The following is a 21,879-nucleotide window of genomic DNA, read 5'->3' as shown; positions in this document are numbered from 1 at the left end:
AAACTCATCAAGTTGTAAGATCTGTGTATTTCACTGTATATAAATTTTAAGTGAGCTTTCAAAAATTACTTAAAAGTCTTAAGAGTAAATTTTTAATTGCTGATGGTACATGCAAGCGACGGGTCCATGTACCAAGTTCCCAGCTGTTCTGATAATGGGGCAGCAGGCAGAGATGCTGACCACTGGCTCTGTGCTATTAAGTAGGATGGATGTTCCCCACGTAGGGCTAGAACAAATCCAGCCTCTGGGGGTCAGTAGCTGTCCTGCCCTAGGAACATCAGTGGGAGTGCTGCCAACCTGAGACTGGGTTCCTTCCAGACAAGGGGATACAGGGCATAATTCTTGATCCTAGTGTTTATTCTCATCCCTTTGCACACACAAAAAAATTCCTCTTCCCTGCCAAATACCAAACTCTCTGCCTTACTAGCTTTTAAGCAATAAGGTGAAGGTCTTAAATCTAGAACCATAGGAACTTTTTGCCTTCTTATTAGACCTTTCTGTTCCTCGGAATACAGACAGAGCAGCTCATGGCCATGATGCAAAATCTCTGTACATGCCCTTTAAAAACAGGCCAGAGACACAAAGGTTACATGGCAGAAAAGAGCCTGCTGTCTTTCCCACAGCAAGGTATGCTCACCATTCACTGTTATTTCACTTTTCATCCCTCCATTTGTCTGGCCTCACAACACTCTAAAAAGGGAGGAAACGGACATTTTTCTGAAGCTTCACTAGGTGAAGAGCCCTGTGGTGGGCACCGTCACATTCCTTGTCTCACTAGGACCTTTAAAACCACCTTGTGTGTTTGCACTTCATGTTGAAACTTTACAGATGAGTCACCTGAGGCACAGAGAGGAGAAGACACTTGCTCAAGGAATCACTGATCATAAGCCAGCATTCAAGACTAAGTCATTTTTGCTACAAGTGCAGAGCTCTCTCTTTCAAACTCTGTCTCTGCCTACTTGGGAGGAAGTCCAAAATAACAAAGAATATGATATACTCAATATATATTATATAACTGTACTTTGTATCGGAATGAATCTACCACTGTTCCTGCCCACCTTTACATAGGACATTGCCAAAAATGACTTCGGAGCCTTGGATCTATGTAATAGCGGAAGATTTATTTTCAGGGTGGTGTTCTGCAATCTGCCAGGGGCTGGCTTGCAAAGCACAAGCTTAGCCCTGCATGGTGCTGTTGGATTTGGACCCTGATAAATCCAGCACTGCCTGCACTTAGAACAGGTCCAGGTCTCTGCGGCTTGGTGAGAGGGTGTGCTGATAGAGCTTCACATGCCCACCACGTGCACCAAATACAAACAGAAGAGAAATAACACAGCAGAAGTGGCAAAAGGCCAGTCGTGTGTTATCAAAACACTAACTAGGCTGGATCTCATTTCCAAACTGGAGCTGGCATCACAGATTTTGAGAGAACCCCTTCTTCCTGAAGAGAGGGCTGAACTGAGCATTCAGGTCACTGCTCTCGCCTGTACTGGTCCAGGTAACCACCTCATGGCCATGAGAAGCTAGATATCCATACCATTTAGCTCAAGATATCCAGGGCGAAAAAAGTGTATGTGCGTATTTATCATCTTTTTTTTTTTTCATTCAAAAATCCTTCACATAGAGGCTACGGCCTATGATGTCATCCTAGTCAAATCATAATTTTATCTCTAAGTGTTTTCTCCTTCAAATGGAAGATGAGCTCCAGGAGGTAATCACATATGAAAGCTCAGATGCAGACACCTGTCTCACTACAAAAGCCTCAAACTGTAGGTGTTACCAGCAAAAGAAGACAAGTCCTCCTCCACACAGCTGTGACAGATAATATATAAAGAAATGAATAATATTTGGAATCATTGTTTGCAACTCCGTGTTTTATTATTATATTATTCCGGCCCATAATTTGCGTTTTCAGAAACTAAAATAGTAAAAAAGAGTTGGTTGGTAGCTTTTCAGGTACAACCAATACTAAAGAAGAAAGAAGGTAATTACTTCATGGTAAGAAAAATGAAAGAATAAAGACGATGAATAAAGACGATGTGGGTCTAAATCCCAGCTCTGACACTTAGAAGATAGAGAATATTGGGAAATCTCCTGTACTTGACCAAGTCCCTGTGGGAGAAGTAGCTGCATATCTGTGTGCTGATGAACTCGTGTGGTAGAGGGGGAAATTCTGGTGATCCTGCACATGAGGCCAGGGTCGGGCTGGGGAGGAACTGCCGAGATGTGTCCTCGAGCAAGTGACCTGGAAAGAGATCCGGTGCACAAGCGCCAGACTGACCTTTGCCATTTCACGGACGGTTTATCCCTATAAGTAAAGGGGAGACCAGAGTGTATGGAATCAGATGCAGGGGCAGGGAAGGGAGACGGAATACGTCCTCTTGTAGAAGTACACTTCTCATTGCTTTTTTCACTGAAGTTGTAAGCAAGGCCATCAGCTGAAAGTGGGGTAGGGAGGCAGCCCTGAGATTCGAGGAGAGAGGGGAAAGTATTGAACAGTAAAATAACATAGCCAAAAAAGAGAGCTAATTGTTTTTATCACCACACACCAATACTTTCTTTTGTAGGTTTTCCTTTAGGGAATATCACAACTCTCCTCTGTTAGATCTATCAAAAAAGCCTAAAACATATTCTAGAGTCTTCCTTCTGCTGATTTCTCCATTTTATCAATCCTTCTGTCTCCCAAACAGAAGTGTAACAAATCTACTCCTTGTCTCCTCTGCCTCAGCCTGGGTCCACTTCTAGCCTGGATGGCTGGGAAAGCCTCCTTACTAACTCCTCTGCTTCTAGATACAGTACTTTTTTCATGTATGAACAAATACAGAAAGTATTTACTTATCAAAATCTATCAAGTGTCAAATTATGTGGCTTGGAGTTCTACATGAAACAAAGAAAACTGCTCATCTCTAACGCTGTGGCTGTATGGATCTATAAATACTAGCAAATATTTCCTGACTTAAAAAAAAAAGATTCAGTACCCTGTCTGCATGGCACCAGAGGGCTCTTCAGGATCTCCTCTGCCTGCCTCCACGATCTCCTTCAAGTTTATACTCCAGCAAACACTGTGCCAAAGGACTAGACACATTCCCTCTGCTTTCCATCCAGGAATGGACAGACATAGGAAACAATGGTGCAGAAAGATAATAAGAATATACCACCGAGCGTTTCCTGTGGATATCATGGAACAAAATATTTACATTACTTGCAAACAGTAACGATCTCATGTAGACCAGCATTTGTGACATAACATTTCAGAAGCCCTTAATGCCTCAATCATTTGCCACAGTCGAAGAAGCAGACATCTTCCTGTTTTTCCAGTCTTCCTTAAAAAAAAAAAAAAAAAAAAAAAATTCTGCTTCTTTTCTTCTCTTTAACACATGCCAACTGGGCAGAGTAACAATACCAACCCTCCACCTTTGTTTAAACCCATGTCACTTCTGGTAATTCGTGTCATTTTTTTTAGTACATGAGAGCGTGAGCAATAAGAATTTTAATTAATGAGCAGAATTCCTCTTTTATCATCTGGCCTGTTTTAAGGAAAGAAAATAAAGCCTCGAAGTATAGCTAGTACTTCTGGTGGCTTGAAAATATCTTCTCAAATTCTTTCATACTTCTCTCTTCAAGAGGTGGAGCCTAATCCCTCGCCCCTTGAGTCTGGCCTGGCCTTGATGCCTGGCTTCTAAAGAACAGAATGCCAAGAAGGGAAGGTGAACAACTCTGGATGTTCGGTCAGACAAGGCACTGGTGCCTCCTCCGTGCTACTCTCTGCCACACGATGAGGAAACTGAGTGCCTTGTGGAGAGGCCCACTTGGCGAGGAACTGAGGCCTCCTATCAACAGCCATGTGAGTGAGCCCCCTGGGAAGTGGGTTCTCAAGCATGAGCCAACCCTCCCTGCCTGGATCCTGAGTGCTGAGATCCGCCCCTTGCAGGGAACCTGGGCCACACCACGCAGTTGGCTAAGCCACTCTGGAATTCCTGAACCACACAAACTGTGAGAGAATATATGTCTGTTTTTCAAAATCACTACATTTGGGGCAATTTGTCAGGTTGAAAAAGACCATGAACACAGTACTGATGATCATCAAATAATGTGTAATAATAAAATAGATCTGGAATTCTAAATCCAGGTTACTTTCACCTTATTTTACTGCTATGAAGTGATGTAAAAAGGAAAAATAGGGTTCAAAAATTTTATAAAATCATCATTTCTTGCTTTTTTTTTTTTTTTAAGATTTTTATCTCTATCAGAGAGAGAGAATGCATGAGTGCAGGGTGGAGGGTGGGGAAGGGAGATGGAAGGGGCAGAGAGAGGAGTAATCTCCTCACTGAGCAACAAGCCAGACAGGGCTTGATCCCAGGGTCCTCAGATCATGACCTGGGATCATGACCTGACCCAAAGGCAGGTGCTTAACCAACTAAGCCATCCAGGCACCCCTGATCTTTGTTTTTTAAATCTTCCTAAATATAATAAAAAAAAATTTTTATTAAAGAAATGTTTTCCTTAAGCCTGGAGTATTCATTTCCATCTCACTGGTAGAAGAGAAATAGATTTTTAGATGAGGATAGAAGACGGAATAGAGAGTACCCTAACAGTTTACGTGAAGCACTGTACCTATGTAATCTTAGCTCTTAATAAATGAAATAGATGTTTGCACACATATCTACTGAGAAGAGAAATATCACTGACAACCACCTTAATTCTTTAAGAATGCATGGAAAATGGACATTATTTAATAATTAAAAATCCATCCAAAGGTCTAATTATGCAGTTCTGGGTTAGACATCCTACAAAGAAATTGTTTATGCTTATCGGCAACTTGTTCCAGATCTCTAGTATTCATTATTCAAGGCCAATGTAAAACTTCCCAAAATTAAATTTAGAAATGATTACATTAAAACGTAATGCATTCCAACAAGTGCTGGAATACTTATCCTGAAAGTACCAATGAAGATAAACTTCATATTGAATAAAACATAGCCTTCAGTCTAAACCAAATTTTTTGACCATTAAGAGTAAGATTTGGGGAAATACAGCCTTATCACAAATGTAATCGTCAACCTCAAACTGTCATTCACCCTTTTACTCCTGGATCAGCAGCACAGCCTCTGGGACTTAACCTATTAGCACCGTGTTTTTCATCTGATTCTCTTAACAAATGTTTTTTCCTAGGAAAGTGGGCACCATCTTCTTTGTAAATTACATTCCTGTATTATTTAAAGGGTAATGTGGAAAAGCAAAGAGAAGAGACCATCGCCATCATGACCTCAAGCCCAGAACAAACGGAAACTTTGCAGAGTACTTTCGTTTCTAAGAACAAAGCTACAAGAAAGAATATTGCAGAGGAGTAAGTGCAATGAACACTTTCTAAGTTTAAAAAAACACAGTTTTTTAATAAAACCACCGTTTTGCACCAAATAAATAAAATAAAATAAAAAACAAAAACACGTAACTAGCCAATTCTTTAAGACTAAAATAAATCTAAATCAACTGACAGCCTGCAATTAAACTCTGCTTCTTTTTGAAGCTGTATTTTCATTTAGCCAGACTTAGAATTGAAGGATTATGCATAAAGCCATAATGTTTATCTGTTTCAAGCTTACTTGTCAAATTTAAGACCCAGTCGGCGCTGTGAGCACGAGATTGTTGGCAAGCATGCACTCTGCCTCCACCCCCTCATGTAAAAGCATGTATGTGCCTCTCTTAAGGCTGTGGGATAAACAGCAAGAATCTGCCATATGAGACCACAGCTTGCATCTTTCCTCTGTAACTTCTCTAACTCAAAATCCAGTCTTTCTTTTGCATCAGTGAGTTGAATAATGAACTCATTCAACATTTGTCTTGTCACCATGTACTGATAGTTAATGTCTGGAGTACAAGATCTACACCTAGAAATTGAAAAACAAATTCAACAAGTATCTCCCTTGCTTCATTTTTTAAATATCCTCACTGCCTAGACCACTGCTCTATACAGTACAGTGATTTAATAGTTACTTGTCCAAATAAGACAATTCAGAGGGGGAAAAATCAGATTATTTAAAAATAAGCAGATACGGTTAACTTAAATTCTGGAAAAATTTATGTTTGCAAATTGCAGCTGAAATTATACATCTGATTCCATTAATGCTTTATTTTGTGATTTTTAGCAGGCATTAAATTTCTTTGAGTCACCAAAAGCATTTATCTCATTAAAAAACTCATAAAAATCAGTGTTTTTTGGGTTTTCATAATTTTTTAAACAAATTTATTTACTTATTTGAGACAGAGAGTGCATGCACATGGGTGTGCATGTGCACATGCTGGGGGAGGGGCAGAAGGAGAGTGATAGAGAGAGAGTATCTCAAGCAGACTGAGCTGAGTGTGGAGCCTGACGCAGGGCTTGATCTCACAGGCCCAAGATCATGATCCATACTGAAATCAAGAGTTAGATGCTTAAACAACTGATCCACCCAGGTGCCCCAAAATTTTCAGGTTTTTTAAAAAGGAAGATATAAATTTAGATAGTTAGCTAAAATGCTCCTCTCTCACACTAAAAAAAGTTATTATGTATCCTCTATTATAAACTTATATCCACATCAAAGAATTCTAAGTACATCATTAAGTATGACAAAATAAAGTCAAGGTGCTAAAATAAAAATAAAGGAGGAAAAAAATGTGATTCTAAATTAGATTTCTACTCAGTAATAGAATTGACACACAACCAAGAGAAAACAAGTGTTTCAGCCCAGCTTGAAAGGCATAATTGGATATAATCTCTGGTTCAGATCAGTAAGAAATTTTCCAAGAACTTGCATTATCTCACAATAATGCCTTCTCTTCACTGGTGCAATGCCTATAAATAAATAAAATAAACACTCCTCTCTACCTTGTCATAACGGGCAATACTTCAGAGGAGGACAGTTCTGAAATAGGTCATCTGAGTTAGAAAGAGTTGAACTTTCCTGTACTTCTTCACTAAACATAAAAGAATGGTCTCATTATAGATATAACCAATGCCAAGTGACAAAAACTGGTCCAAATGTCCAGGTCCCCAAAATCCAGCATAAGTCTGAAGGAAATTTGATAGCAGCCCTAAAAATTCATGCATTTGTTGTAATTTTTCTCATTATGTTTCATGAGCACATCATGGCTTTTCTCTGGAGCATACTGGCCCAGATTAGCATGAAACATGCTCCTGTCACTCTTATCCCTGGTGAAAACTTCCTCCTATTTACTGGACAGATTCCTCTTGAAGTACTATAGAGAATGTGACTCTGATCCGCTTTCTTTAGCTTTACTTTTTTCTTAATTTTTTAAAATTAAAAGAGTCTGTCTGCAGAGTGGTTCAAACACTTATCATTAAAAATCATCAGAATACAGCCAGGTCTCCTGGTTTTTGCCTTCAAGTCCTGCCTCTGCATTGAGCCAAACGAAATACATCAGTGCCCCTCCTCCCACCTCTCTCAGCCTCCAAATAAAGTGTGGGGAAGAAAGTGGATACAGTCATCACCCACAGCAGAATTTCAAGAAACCCTCCTTCCCATGTTATTACCTTATAGCCAGAGTGCCTAGTTTGTGTTGTTTCTGTTGAACATAGTCAACAACGTAGTTGGCTGACAATATTAGTTTCAGGTCCACAAACCTAGTGATTTGACAATTCTATACATTATGAAATGCTCACCACAGTAAATGTAATTACCATCTGCCACCATACATAGCTATTACAATATTTTTCATTATATTCCCTATGTTGTACTTTTCATCCCTGTCTTATTTATTTTATAACCAGAAGTTTGTACCGCCTAATCCCCTTCACCTGTTTCACCTGCTCCTACCTTTCTCCCCTCTGGCAATTACCAGCTTGTTCTCTGATTTTATGAGCTTATTTCTGACTTTTTGTTTGTTTACTCTGTTTTTTTAGATTCAACATATAAGTGAAATCAGATGGCATTTGTCTTTTTCTGTCTGACTTCTTACACTTACACGGTGACTGGATTTGAATCTCAGCTTTGCCAGTTTTGGTTACCCAGCTTTGAGTGAGTTCTTAAGTGTTCCAGGTCTGTTTCCTCGTCTGTTAAGTAGAAACAAATAATGACTACCTTCTATAGCTGCTAGGAAGATTAAGTGAATTAAAATGTGCCAGGTCTTTAGAAGAGTTTCCACAGGATAGCAATAATTTGTTTGAAAATAATAATAATAATAATAATAATAATAATAATTCGTTTGAAAAACTGAGAGTACCACAGGTTGCCAAGGATGTGAAGCAACTGGAACTCTGATACGTTGCTGGTAAGAACACATATGGTGCAGCCACTTTGGGAAAGAGTTTGAAGTTGCTTATAAAATTAAACACCTACCATATGACCTAGCAATTCCCCTCCTATATATTTACCCAAGAAAAATGAAAGCATTACGTCCACACAAAGACTTGTATGCAAACATGACAGTGGCTGCTTTCATAATACTGGCTTTTTTCATAAAACTGCAAACAAGTGTCTATCAAACAATGAATGAATGGTCAAACTGGTATATTCACACCATGGAATAAATTACTCGCCAAGAAGAAGGAAGAAATTACTGACACAGGCAACAACATGAACGAATCTCACAAACGTGGTACTCAGTGAAAGAAGCCAGACACACAAGACAACGTATGGTAGGATTCCATTTATAGGACATTCGAGAAGAGGCAAAAACAATAGAGACAAGGACAGACTGGTGATTATTAGGGGTCAGGGGTTGGGGGAAGGCAAGCAGGTTGGCTGCTGGGGGACAGGGACGTATCTGAGGTGACAGAAATATTTTATATCTTGATTACAGCAGTGGTTACATGACTGTGTGCACATTTGTCAAAACTCCTCAAACTGTAAAATTAAAATGCATGAATTTTATCGTGTTAAATTATACCTCAAGACAGCTGGGATTATTGTTGTTTGTTTAATTTAAATCATCCTCACAGGTCATCATAAAGAGAGAAACACATATACACAGAAGGGCAATCCCACTCACTTCACCCTAATTTTGTTGCACACTCTCATGAGTTCCCCCAGTTTCCAATGTTGGTAGACTGCACTATTTAGAAAGAGGACAGTATGATTTAACCTGGGTCTCTTGGCCAGTACAAGGTTAGTTTGGGGGTCACAATTTTACTTAACAAAATAGAAGCTGAACACCATCTTCTCAAGTGCACAGAATCACAGCCTTTGGTTTATTAACTAGGGCTATCAGATAAAATACAGGAAGGCTAATCAAATTTAATTTCAGATGAGCAACAAATCATTTTTAGCATAACTGTGTTCCAAATATTGCATGGGACATGCTTTTTATTTGCTGTATCTGGCAACCTCGTCATTAATCCATGCATGGTCTTTTCTATATATTCATCCACATAATTAACCAATTAAATTAGCCAATTAATAATTAATTGAATAATTAACTAATCTCATCATGTTTTAACTGCAAGGATATAATAGTGACTTTGACTCTAAGTTTCCCCTTAAGAAACCACACAGCAGCCGTAAAGCACTGAGAACTTATTTCAGACTAATGAGAAGTGACTCCTTTAGGATCCTGTTAGTCAAATTGTGACCCGCAGACTCAGGGGATCAGTATCAACTTGGTCCTTGTTACAAAAGAATCTCATGCCCACCTAGATCTACAGAATTCAGAAATTGCATTTTAACAAAATCCCTGTATGATAAATTTACACATTAATGTTTTAGGAGCACTGGTTCAGAAAGCTGTGTTTTAGGACAATTCCCAGGAACATAGCAGGTGGAACGGAAGGAAACTGACGGCAAGTATAGAAGCCTCTTACGAAAACATTTTAAAAAGTTCAAGCATTACTTCAATATCTGAATTATGGCAGTAGGTTTGAATAGAAAGGAGCTGAAGTGAAAAACACTCCAATGGAAAAAAAAATCAATAGGATTTGGTAAAGGACTGGATGGAGGAGAGAAAGATGTCAGAATGTGAATGTAAGTAAAGTAGAAGCATTAAAGTGCTCCTAGTACCTTTGGCAGTAGTTCTGTAGTTCTTGAACCTAGCTGCATGTTGTAATCACCTGCGAGTCTTAAAATTCCGATGCCTGGGTCCCAACTCCAGAGACACTGATTTATTATTATTTTTTTAATAATAAATTTATTTTTTATTGGTGTTCAATTTGCCAACATACAGAATAACACCCAGTGCTCATCCCATCAAGTGCCCCTTTCAGTGTCCGTCACCCATTCACCCCCACCCCCCGCCCTCCTCCCCTTCCACTACCCCTAGCTCATTTCCCAGAGTTAGGAGTCTTCATATTCAGAGACACTGATTTGAAGTGAAGCCTGGGCATTAAAAATTTCTAAATACTTCCCAGGTGATTTTAATGTGCAGCCAAGGTTAAGATCCCCTAGCACATGCACTTTCAATCTATTTGTTTCACTTAGAGTAGCGGTTTTCAACCCTGGCTACACTGCAGAATTATTTGGAGAGCTTTAAAAAGGTATCAGTGTCTACACTCTGCTCTTAGAGAATCAGATTTAACTGGTAATATTTTAGAAGTTCCTCAGTTGATGGTAATGTGCAGCCAGAGTTGAGAACATTTAACTGAAACATACAATTTGGTTGATAATTTATTAACTTTTTTTTTTTTTCAAGTAAGTATGAATGAAGAGGGAATTCAGGGTTAACAGAAACCAAACCTTCTAGTTAGGTGAAATATAAACCCAAACATTCCATTTGCTTGTTATAATTTCACAATGAAACTTACTTGGAATTAGCTACAATTTTCATGTTTTCAAAACCTCATTTTGAGTCTCCTCAAAAAATCGGTTGAAAATCATTACAATTGGATAACCCCTTTATGAAATAAGCATTATTCAGACACTTCTAATATAATATGAAATAAATGGATTCTAGCCACAACCAAAATTATATATCTTAGGATAGAATAAGGTTCTAGGGTGGTGATGGGGGGGTGAGGTAAGGAAATAAAATATCTGAAATCTATTTCTAAGTCAGAGTAAAGTCTCTATCAAGATTCAGCCCTCTCTAAAGTCTAAGTCATAATTTTTATTATTTAACATAATATTTAAGTACTTTGTAGTTAACCTGTCACGATTGTATTATTTCATAAGTATGCAAAGTATAGCTTTATTTTTTCTTCAAAAAGAAAATGTTTCCAAATGACCTTTTATAAAATGGAAAATTGGCTTACCTCTTCCCTATGATTCTTAATTGGCATACAAAGAATACTCTGTGTCTTGTAACCTGTAATTTGGTCAACTTCTGCATTGAACCGAGGATCCTAGTAAGGAAAAAGAAATTCAATTTAATGACTGACCTGTTCAAAGACTGATTTGATTTTTCTGATTTATAAGATTACAAAAATCTAACCTTCAACTTACCTTATTGCTCTGAATGACAATTTTATCATTGGAAAGACATCAAATCATGTAAGTACCTATCATTTTTGACAAAGATAAATTTATGTCTTTTAGTAGCTAGTGTTCATAAGAAACAAAAAAAAATACACTCAAATGTTCAGAAATAAAGAAAATTCAAAATATTAACCAATTTAGACAGCATGCCTTAGACCCATGAAAAAGTGGCAACTCCCCCTCTGTAATACAATTTGTCTATTTCCATCTTGCTGATACTCCTGTGCCATCCAAAGGAAAACATCTCTGCTCTGAAACTATAAAATCTACCAACTCCAAAACAACCTGCCTAATATTGACTTTACTTCCCTTGTAATGGTTGCTCATATACAACCCCTTCTATTTCAGGTGTTCATAAGAATTTTAAATATATCATGTATACGTGTGCATAAAAAAAGTTGCATGGCCTCAGTCAGACTGTAAACAATTCCTTAATCTTTGTATTTCTTTTTCCTTTCACAAGTACATCATGCACATTCAATAACCACAAAGGACTTCTCAGAGTGGTAAAGGTTCTAAATGTGGCTAAAGAAAGAAAGGTACAGGCTATTTTCCCTTGAACTTTAGATTGGGAAGATTAAAGTTAGGCTATAAACTTTAGGAGGGGCTTTTTTTTTTTTTTTTTTTTTTTTGGTCCCTCACTGGATTTCCAAAACTTGCACAAGAAATCAAAAGCATTTGTTAAAATAAATGAAGGAATTCATTAACAAATGATATCATAATTATCAGTTGTGGTCATTTTTGGCTTATTATAGTTTAAAATAAACATTGTAGGTAAGAAGGAAAACATACTAGAGGAAGTAGACAGATACTACTATAGGTGATAAGATTAGAATTGAAACAAACATACCAGAACATAAACATATAAAGGAGTGTTGTTCCCCCTCAAAGCAAAAGCCTTGGGAAGTTACATGCTCAACCTAATAATAGCAACACTGCTCTAAAAACTCTGCTTTTGGAATTCCCTTCAGAGAATATGGTATAGCCACACTGGAAAATCCTTATCTTTGAAGGTCGTTTATTTATTTTTTTAATTAGTCTAAAGTCATGCAACGTCAAAGCTGTGAATTAAATAAATGATTACAGTAGATTCCATCAACTGGGGTCAGAAATGAGGCCAATTTCCCCAAGAGAGCCACATTTGGCATTAAAGGCAATTAAAAAAAAAGTTATAAAATGGTAGAAAACCAGTATAAATATTTTACTTTATAAATAAACACTACTGCATTTTTGCTTCTTCTTTTTTTGGGGGGGAGCAAACATGCTCAAAGTTACACTGAGACACAGAGAAAATGTTGACTGAATATATTTTTTAAAATTGTTCTTAATATACTATATTGGAATGTATCTAAAAAGGTGGAAAGGACACTGATATTGATGTATTAAAGAAGTGACAAAATTATTAACTTATAAAGTGGGGTTGTTCTACAAGCTAATGATCAAAATATGAATATAAATGCATCCTCAGCAATTATTTTTTTAATAAATATTTGAATTATAAGACCAATTTATGAGGAAGAAGACTAAACAACAATCTAATCAAAGCAATAGAGTTTGACAAACTGGAATTAACAGGGCTTTCACAGCTTTGGAGGCATCATAGTAGGAATTTAAAATCAACAGCAGCCCTGGATTCCATTTCATTGAAGGAGGTGGGAGTAATGTGTATGCTTCAAATTCACTTTAGGTGAAATCTGGCATCTCAAGGAATTTCCCAATCAATGCACTCAGTGCAAAGGCAATATGCATAAAGATCTTTAACCCCTTTAGGTCCAGGAAACACCAAAGAAAAAATGAAGCAGTACTATTACTGTGATTATTTTTTCACTGTTCATGAGAACATGACAGTGTAAAACAAAACAAAATAATGCCTTGGATATCCACTTGCTAAAATAAAGCAATTGGTACCAGACTTGCCTTCTTAGTGAAAACTGTAAGACTGGACCAAATGTATGAGACAACTAAATCACAAATCATGAAAAAGGGAAATACACAGGACAACCACTCTGGCTTTCTTCCTTGTGGCATCTTCCTGCTGGCAAGAAGGCAGGCGGTATCCAAGTGTAGCAAGGGTTCCAAATGGAACAGAAAGACTTCAGGGCTTCTAAAGTGGCTAAAATTTGCACAGCAAAGTACCTAATAAGAGAGCTATGCTGGGGGGACTAAGGGGAGAGATAAAAGGAAGACTGAATGGCTACTCACTTCACACATGTATAGGGCAAGACTTTTTTTTTTTTTTTTTTTTTTTTTAATTTACGATAGTCATACAGAGAGAGAGAGAAGCAGAGACACAGGCAGAGGGAGAAGCAGGCTCCATGCACCGGGAGCCTGACGTGGGATTCGATCCCGGGTCTCCAGGATCGCGCCCTGGGCCAAAGGCAGGCGCCAAACCGCTGCGCCACCCAGGGATCCCTAGGGCAAGACTCTTAAGAGAACCAGCTAAAAATTATGTTGAAGGTTAAAAGCAGAATGGGACACCAATTAGGGAAGAAATGTTTGGAGACACTGGAGTTCCAGCTCAGCCATTCCATCTCAAGCATTCAGTTGACACAAAAAAAGCCACTCCTTAGGAGTAAGGATCATACCCTAGATTTCAGGGGCATTCCCTAAGACCATATTCAAAACTAAAATATATCCACCCAATAATAACACCAAGCCGGACAGGACCAAAAAAATCTTTCAGTAATTGCACTGCCCTATTTAAATAAAGATGGTATGATCCAAATGCCCTGCAAAGAAACATGTACAATGTCCAACATACAATCAAAAATCACATCATATGTGAAGAAAACAGGAAATTGAAAGGTCATTCAGATATTGAAATTAACAGAGCAGGATTTTAAGGCAGCTATTATAAATGTACTTAAGGACTTAAAGACAAATGTGGTAATGAAGAGATGGGAAACTATAAAAAAAAAGATAATAAAATAAAATTTAAAAACTTATTTTAAAAAACCCAAATGGAAACTCTGGAGCTGAAAAGTACTGTGTCTAAAATGAAAAGTTCAGGGATCCCTGGGTGGCACAGCGGTTTGGCGCCTGCCTTTGGCCCAGGGCGCGATCCTGGAGACCCGGGATCGAATCCCACATCGGGCTCCCGGTGCATGGAGCCTGCTTCTCCCTCTGCCTGTGTCTCTGCCTCTCTCTCTCTCTCTCTCTCTCTCTCTCTCTCTCTCTGTGTGACTATCATAAATAAATAAAAAATTAAAAAAAAAGAAAAAGTAAAATGAAAAGTTCATTGACAGATTTAACAGCACATTAAAAACAATGAAGAAAAGACAGATCTTAAAAAGTTAGCAGAGCCTTGGTGTTTTCTGGGACAATATCAAGTGGTCTAACATACACGTATATATAATTGAAGCCCCAAAGAGAAGAAAGAGAATAGAGTGGAAAAATACTTAAAGACATAGGCCAAAATTTCTCCAAAGTTAGTGAAAACCTTAAATTTACACATATAGTATGAAAATTATATATAGCAAGAAACATATAAGATGAAAATATTGAGCAGAGCTGACTTCTCATGAGAAAACGAAGACCAAAAAAGTGGAAAAGCTCTTAAAATGTTGAAAGAAAACTACTATTAACTGAGAATTGTCTATCCAATAAAATATCTTTCAACAACATAAGCAAAATAAAGGCATTTTCTGATAAACTAAAACTGAATTTGTCACCACCAGGCCTGTATCACAAGAAGTGCTAATGAAAATTGTTCAGCCAAAATTCTCAACAAGATACTAGCCAATAGGATCCAACAACACATTAAGAAAATTATTCACCATGACCAAGTAGGATTTATCCCCGGGATGCAAGGCTGGTTCAACACTCGTAAAACAATCAATGTGATTCATCATATCAGCAAGAGAAAAACCAAGAACCATATGATCCTCTCATTAGATGCAGAGAAAGCATTTGACAAAATACAGCATCCATTCCTGATCAAAACTCTTCAGAGTGTAGGGATAGAGGGAACTTTCCTCGATATCTTAAAAGCCATCTACGAAAAGCCCACAGCAAATATCATTCTCAATGGGGAAGCACTGGGAGCCTTTCCCCTAAGATCAGGAACCAGACAGGGATGTCCACTCTCACCACTGCTATTCAACATAGTATTGGAAGTCCTAGCCTCAGCAATCAGACAACAAAAAGACATTAAAGGCATTCAAATTGGCAAAGAAGAAGTCAAACTCTCCCTCTTCGCCGATGACATGATACTCTACATAGAAAACCCAAAAGCCTCCACCCCAAGATTGCTAGAACTCATACAGCAATTTGGTAGCGTGGCAGGATACAAAATCAATGCCCAGAAATCAATGGCATTCCTATACACTAACAATGAGACTGAAGAAAGAGAAATTAAGGAGTCAATCCCATTTACAATTGCACCCAAAAGCATAAGATACCTAGGAATAAACCTAACCAAAGAGGTAAAGGATCTATACCCTAAAAACTATAGAACACTTCTGAAAGAAATTGAGGAAGACACAAAGAGATGGAAAAATATTCCATGCTCATGGATTGGCAGAATTAATATTGTGAAAATGTCAATGCTACCCAGGGCAATTTACACGTTCAATGCAATCCCTATCAAAATACCATGGACTTTTTTCAGAGACTTAGAACAAATTATTTTAAGATTTGTGTGGAATCAGAAAAGACCCCGAATAGCCAGGGGAATTTTAAAAAAGAAAACCATAGCTGGGGGCATCACAATGCCAGATTTCAGGTTGTACTACAAAGCTGTGGTCATCAAGACAGTGTGGTACTGGCACAAAAACAGACACATAGACCAATGGAACAGAATAGAGAATCCAGAAATGGACCCTGAACTTTATGGTCAACTAATATTCGACAAAGGAGGAAAGACGATCCACTGGAAGAAAGACAGTCTCTTCAATAAATGGTGCTGGGAAAATTGGTCATCCACATGCAGAAGAATGAAACTAGACCACTCTCTTGCACCATACACAAAGATAAACTCAAAATGGATGAAAGATTTAAATGTGAGACAAGACTCCATCAAAATCCTAGAGGAGAACACAGGCAACACCCTTTTTGAACTTGGCCACAGTAACTTCTTGCAAGATACATCCACGAAAACAAAAGAAACAAAAGCAAAAATGAACTATTGGGACTTCATCAAGATAAGAAGCTTTTGCACAGCAAAGGATACAGTCAACAAAACTCAAAGACAACCTACAGAATGGGAGAAGATATTTGCAAATAACATATCAGATAAAGGGCTAGTTTCCAAAATCTATAAAGAACTTATTAAACTCAACACCAAAGAAACAAACAATCCAATCATGAAATGGGCAAAAGACATGAAGAGAAATCTCACAGAGGAAGACATAGACATGGCCAACATGCACATGAGAAAATGCTCTGCATCACTTGCCATCAGGGAAATACAAATCAAAACCACAATGAGATACCACCTCACACCAGTGAGAATGGGGAAAATTAACAAGGCAGGAAACAACAAATGTTGGAGAGGATGCGGAGAAAAGGGAACCCTCTTACACTGTTGGTGGGAATGTGAACTGGTGCAGCCACTCTGGAAAACTGTGTGGAGGTTCCTCAAAGAATTAAAAATAGACCTGCCCTACGACCCAGCAATTGCACTGTTAGGGATTTACCCCGAAGATTCAGATGCAATGAAACGCCGGGGCACCTGCACCCCGATGTTTCTAGCAGCCATGTCCACAATAGCCAAACTGTGGAAGGAGTTAAGGGAAAGCTACCAGAATCTACACGAAGGAGTAAAGAGCTTGGGACTTGGCTTAAACATGTACACAAATACGTAAAGAACTAGGAAGCTTGGGTCTTCATTTTTGGAGAAGGAACAACCCGACAGACAAAGAAAAAGAAAAACAAAATGCACTTTGAGGTGTTAGATTGAAATTGGAGGTATCAGTAAGAATTCATTGTTTTTAATATAGGAAGCAGATAGATATAGAAACAAATAAAATATGGGCATATGTGTCTATTTATATCCTTCATTCCTAGCTCCTAGCTCTGTCTACTGACATACTGGTAGCAACAAACACATACCAGAAGCAATGAACACAACCCATACTCAGATTTTAGTTTCTATCTTGATTACCATTCCCTCCAGTGAAAGGAACCACAGTTGCTTGGGAAAAAGAATGATAATAGGGCTAGGAGGAGGAAAAGTTTAAACAGGCATGGAACATATTGTTAAGCCAATTAGAACTTTCAGCCCACAAGAAAATGAGAAAGCCCAGAGTGAAGACAACCTATCAAAAAGATACAGGAACCTGGCAAATCTGATATAATTTGAGAATCTGATAAACTTATTGCACAAAATAAAAATCCATGAGTCCACAGTGATATGAATAAATGAATGAATGAATACAAAAGGTAAACTCTTCTTTAAATGAGAATGCCAACTAAAAAATACAGAACATGTGATGGAGTTAGAAAATGTGGATGCTAAACCAGTAAATGTAGGTTCATAAAGAAAAGAATATTTAGGGCAGCCTGGGTAGCTCAGCGGTTTAGCGCTGCCTTCAGCCCAGGATGTGATCCTGGAGACCCAGGATCAAGTCTCGTGTTGGGCTCCCTGCATGGAGCCTGTTTCTCCCTTGGCCTGTGTCTCTGCCTCTTTCTCTCCTTGTGTCTCTCATGAATAAATAAATAAAATCTTTAAAAAAAAAAAAAAAGGAAAAGAATATTTACACAATATCAAAGTATCTTACCATATGATATTTATTAATTATAATACAAAAACTGTAACCTTATAGTGGAGAAACCTAGTGAACACCACTAACCAAGTTTTTAAAATTATTATCATCAACACTAGGGTAAACTAGTATCACATGTTTCCTGATAACATATGCTGAGAAGACTATGAGTATTTAATAAAATATATATTTAGTCTTTGTCCCAGGTTCCTGGCACAGAGCTCCTAAAACCCTTGTAATTCCCTGAGAAATAGGAAAGTCCTTTGATAGTCATAGCAAGCCCCGTTTAACCATACCTAACTTCATTCTAATAAGATGAGTCATAGGGAGAGTATCCCTGATAGCTTCGAGATGGGGACCAGAAAAACCAAATGACTTATTAGAGGGTTAGAACTTTGAGCCCCACCCCTGACCTCTAGAGAACAGAGAGGGAGCTGGAAATTGAATGTAGACATCAATGGATTTAATCAATCATGCCTACATAATGAAACCTTGATTTAAAAAAACAAACAACAACAACAAAAAAAAAAAAACAGAACAATGCCGTCTGCAGGAGTGTCTGGGTTGATGAAGATATCTATGTGCTGGGATGGCGGTGCACACCCTGGAAAGGGCATGGAATTTCTGTCACCCACCTCCCATTCCTTGCCCCAGTGCATCTCTTCCATTTAGGTGTTCCTGAATTGTAACCATTATAATAAAACTGTAACTATATATAGTGCCTTCTTGAGTTCTATAAGTCATTCCAGCAAATTATTGAACCTGAGTGGGGAAATCACCTAATTTGTAGATAGACATAAATGTGAATAGCCTGGGGACCCTGTTGGTGACTGGTATCTGATCTGGGAACTGGGGACAATCTAGTGGGAGTGTGGAGTCTGTACTACCTGGTAGCAGTAGAGTGTCAGAAGTTAGTTACTAGTGGTCGTTAGTGCTAACTACTAGTGGTTAGAATCAGAATTGAATTGGATTATAGGACATCCAGCTGGTGAAGAAGTGAAGAACTGACTTGTTTGGAAAACCAGACAAGTTCTCAACATTGACATCGGTGGTATTTCTGCCCAAAATACCTTACTTGAATCTCCTCAAAAAGACTTTCTACAGAATAACTAGCCTGAACTCTCAAAATATACATCAAGAAAAATAAACAGTAAAAAACGATTCCAGATTTAAAGGAGACTAAAGAGACATGACAAGCATATGCATTATATAATTTGGGATTAGATCCTTGATGAGAGGAAAAATATAACTATAAAGAACATTAATAGAACAATGGATTAAATTTGACTATGGCCTATTAGGAAGTAACATTATATCATAAAATTTCCTGATTTTGAAAAATTATTATAATAGTATAAAAGAATATTTTTAGAAAATATTCACTGAAATATCTAGTAAAAATGTTTCCAACTTATTAAGTGGTTCAGAAAAATAATATGCATAGGGGAGCCTGGGTGGCTCAGTTGGTTGAGTGAGAGACTCTTGACTTTGGCTCTTTGAGATTGAGCCCAACATTGGGCTCCACACTCAGGGTGGAGCCTGCTGGAGATTCTCTCTCTTCTCCCTCTGACCCTGCCCCTACTCGTGCTCTCTAAAATAAATAAATAAAATCTTTTTTAAAAAAAGAGAGAAAAATAGTATGCATATATTGCTTACATGCATTGTATATAGATAAAGAAAATGATAGAGCAAATGGAGCAAAACATAAACAACTGGAGAATCTGGGGAAAGTGTATATGAAGTTTCTTATACCAGTCTTAAAACTTTTCCGTAAGTTTGAAATTACATAAAAATAAAAATAACAGAAAACAACACAGCAGTCTTACTGATTTAGGGGCTAGTTTTCTTCCACAGAGTGGCATTTTTTAAGATAATCCCAAAAGATTATTAGAACACAAAAGACAGATATACCAATTCCCAAACTATGTTCCCTGGGGCAAATTAGATCATGACAGATTAGCAGATTTATCAAAACTAAAACAATTTATCAAAATTAAAACAATTGTTACTTCTTTCTCCTAAAATTCACTTTGGAAATCATTTTATTCATCAGATTGAGAACTCATACTCTCATTTGAGAGAGCTCATATTTCTTTAAGAAAACATCTTGACGGGATCCCTGGGTGGCGCAGCGGTTTGGCGCCTGCCTTTGGCCCAGGGCGCGATCCTGGAGACCCAGGATCGAATCCCACATCGGGCTCCCGGTGCATGGAGCCTGCTTCTCCCTCTGCCTATGTCTCTGCGCCTCTCTCTCTCTCTCCCTCTGTGACTATCATAAATAAATAAAAATTAAAAAAAAAAAAAAGAAAACATCTTGACAAAGTGAGATGTGCAAAGTGAGCTTATTTATCTAGACAAGGAATAGAAAAGTAGGAATGAAGTCACCAGGGTGGGAAGAATAGCAGTTACATGGTAAAGGTCACATGAATAGCAATGAGACCCCCTCCCTAAAAACCTGCAAGTCTTCTTAGAAACCATGGTACGACATGCAGTGCTTGTCCTATGGAAACAGAACAGTAGTCAAAGTTTTGCATTCCAGTTGACTTGGGAGGAAGAGGAGTGTTTTGACAATATAAATCCTTTGACAGGAAATCTTGGGGAATCTTAAGGCTTCTATAGGACATGAAACTAACGTGTTCAAGGCAACCTGAGATGGTCAATTTTAAGTGTCAACTTGATTAAGCTAAAGAATGCCCAAATAGCTCGTAAAGCATTGTTTCTGGGTTTCTGGGTATGCATGTAAGGATGTCTCCCGAAGAGATTGGCATTTGAATCAATAAACTGAGCATAGATCTTTACCAACACAGGTTGGCATCATCCAAATCACTGAGGGCCTGAACAGAACGAAAAGGCAGAGGAAGGACAAATTCACTCTCTCTGGTTAAGCTGAAACATCTGTCTTCTGCTCACCCTCCCTCCATTGAAGTTCCTGATTCTCAGGCTTTTGGACTCAGAGCTACACCAAACTCACACCACTGGCTACCCAATTCCCAGATCTTCAGACTCTGAATTATACCACCAGCTTTCCTGGTTGTCCAGCTTGCAGGCAGCAGGCAGATCACAGAACTACTATGCCTCCATAATTGAGTCAGCTAATTTCTGTAATAATCCTCTCCATATATATACTTATATATTCATATATATATTTATATACTCATGTATACATTTCTCTAAGTAACCCTAGATACTGGATGGTATCCAGTTTTCATATTAAAGGAGAACACCAAACACATTTATACAGTTGTTCTGATTATGTGATAATATCTTATCATCAGGGACGCCTGGGTAGCTCAGCAGTTAAGTGTCTGCCTTCAATCCAGGGTGTGACTCTGGAGACCTGGGATTGAGTTCTGCATCGGGCTCCCTGTATGGAGTCTGCTTCTCCCTCTGCCTCTGCCTGTGTTTCTGCCTCTGTGTGTGTGTCTCATGAATAAATAAACAAAATATTTTTAAAAATATATCTTGTCATCAATAAATGCGTGCCATATCCAAGAAAGTTACATGAATGATGAGCTGATGCAGGAGATGATGGGTGATTGACCTTCTACATATAGGCAGCAAACACCGTCTTTGGTATTTGTGGTCTGATTGAGAAACACTGATTTAAGTTGTGGATCTTGTTTTGTACTTTCAATATAGGAATGTGCTATCTTATTAGTAATAAAAGAGTTGAATTCTCCAATTTATATCATTCTGTCACAAGGTTTTACAAAATGAATCAAGTGTTGATCACTTCTTATAATTGACTTATCTATAAGACTTTTTTTTTTTTT

The 21,879-nt window shown here is 38.0% G+C and overlaps 1 protein-coding gene and 1 long non-coding RNA gene across 3 annotated transcripts in view; one reads left to right on the top strand and one right to left on the bottom strand.

Moving 5' to 3' along the window:
• LOC129521165 (uncharacterized) overlaps positions 1–4,144 on the top strand; it is a 58,967-nt gene extending 54,823 nt beyond the window's left edge. The window contains exon 5 of the long non-coding RNA XR_008666780.1: positions 3,625–4,144. This is a non-coding gene — a long non-coding RNA (uncharacterized LOC129521165). The remainder of the gene's footprint in view (positions 1–3,624) is intronic.
• The window catches only part of PDE5A (phosphodiesterase 5A), a 137,514-nt gene that overhangs the window by 91,141 nt on the left and 24,494 nt on the right, over positions 1–21,879 (bottom strand). For both annotated transcript variants that reach the window (XM_055342439.1, XM_055342440.1), the window contains exon 3: positions 11,180–11,269. In XM_055342439.1, coding sequence (XP_055198414.1) covers positions 11,180–11,269 — 90 coding nt within the window. The remainder of the gene's footprint in view (positions 1–11,179; positions 11,270–21,879) is intronic.

This window comes from Nyctereutes procyonoides, unplaced genomic scaffold (genome assembly GCF_905146905.1).
Source record: "Nyctereutes procyonoides isolate TBG_1078 unplaced genomic scaffold, NYPRO_anot_genome, whole genome shotgun sequence".
NCBI lineage: Eukaryota > Metazoa > Chordata > Mammalia > Carnivora > Canidae > Nyctereutes > Nyctereutes procyonoides.
Note: the sequence above shows the minus strand (reverse complement) of the source record. Positions and strands in the feature narration are given on the sequence as shown.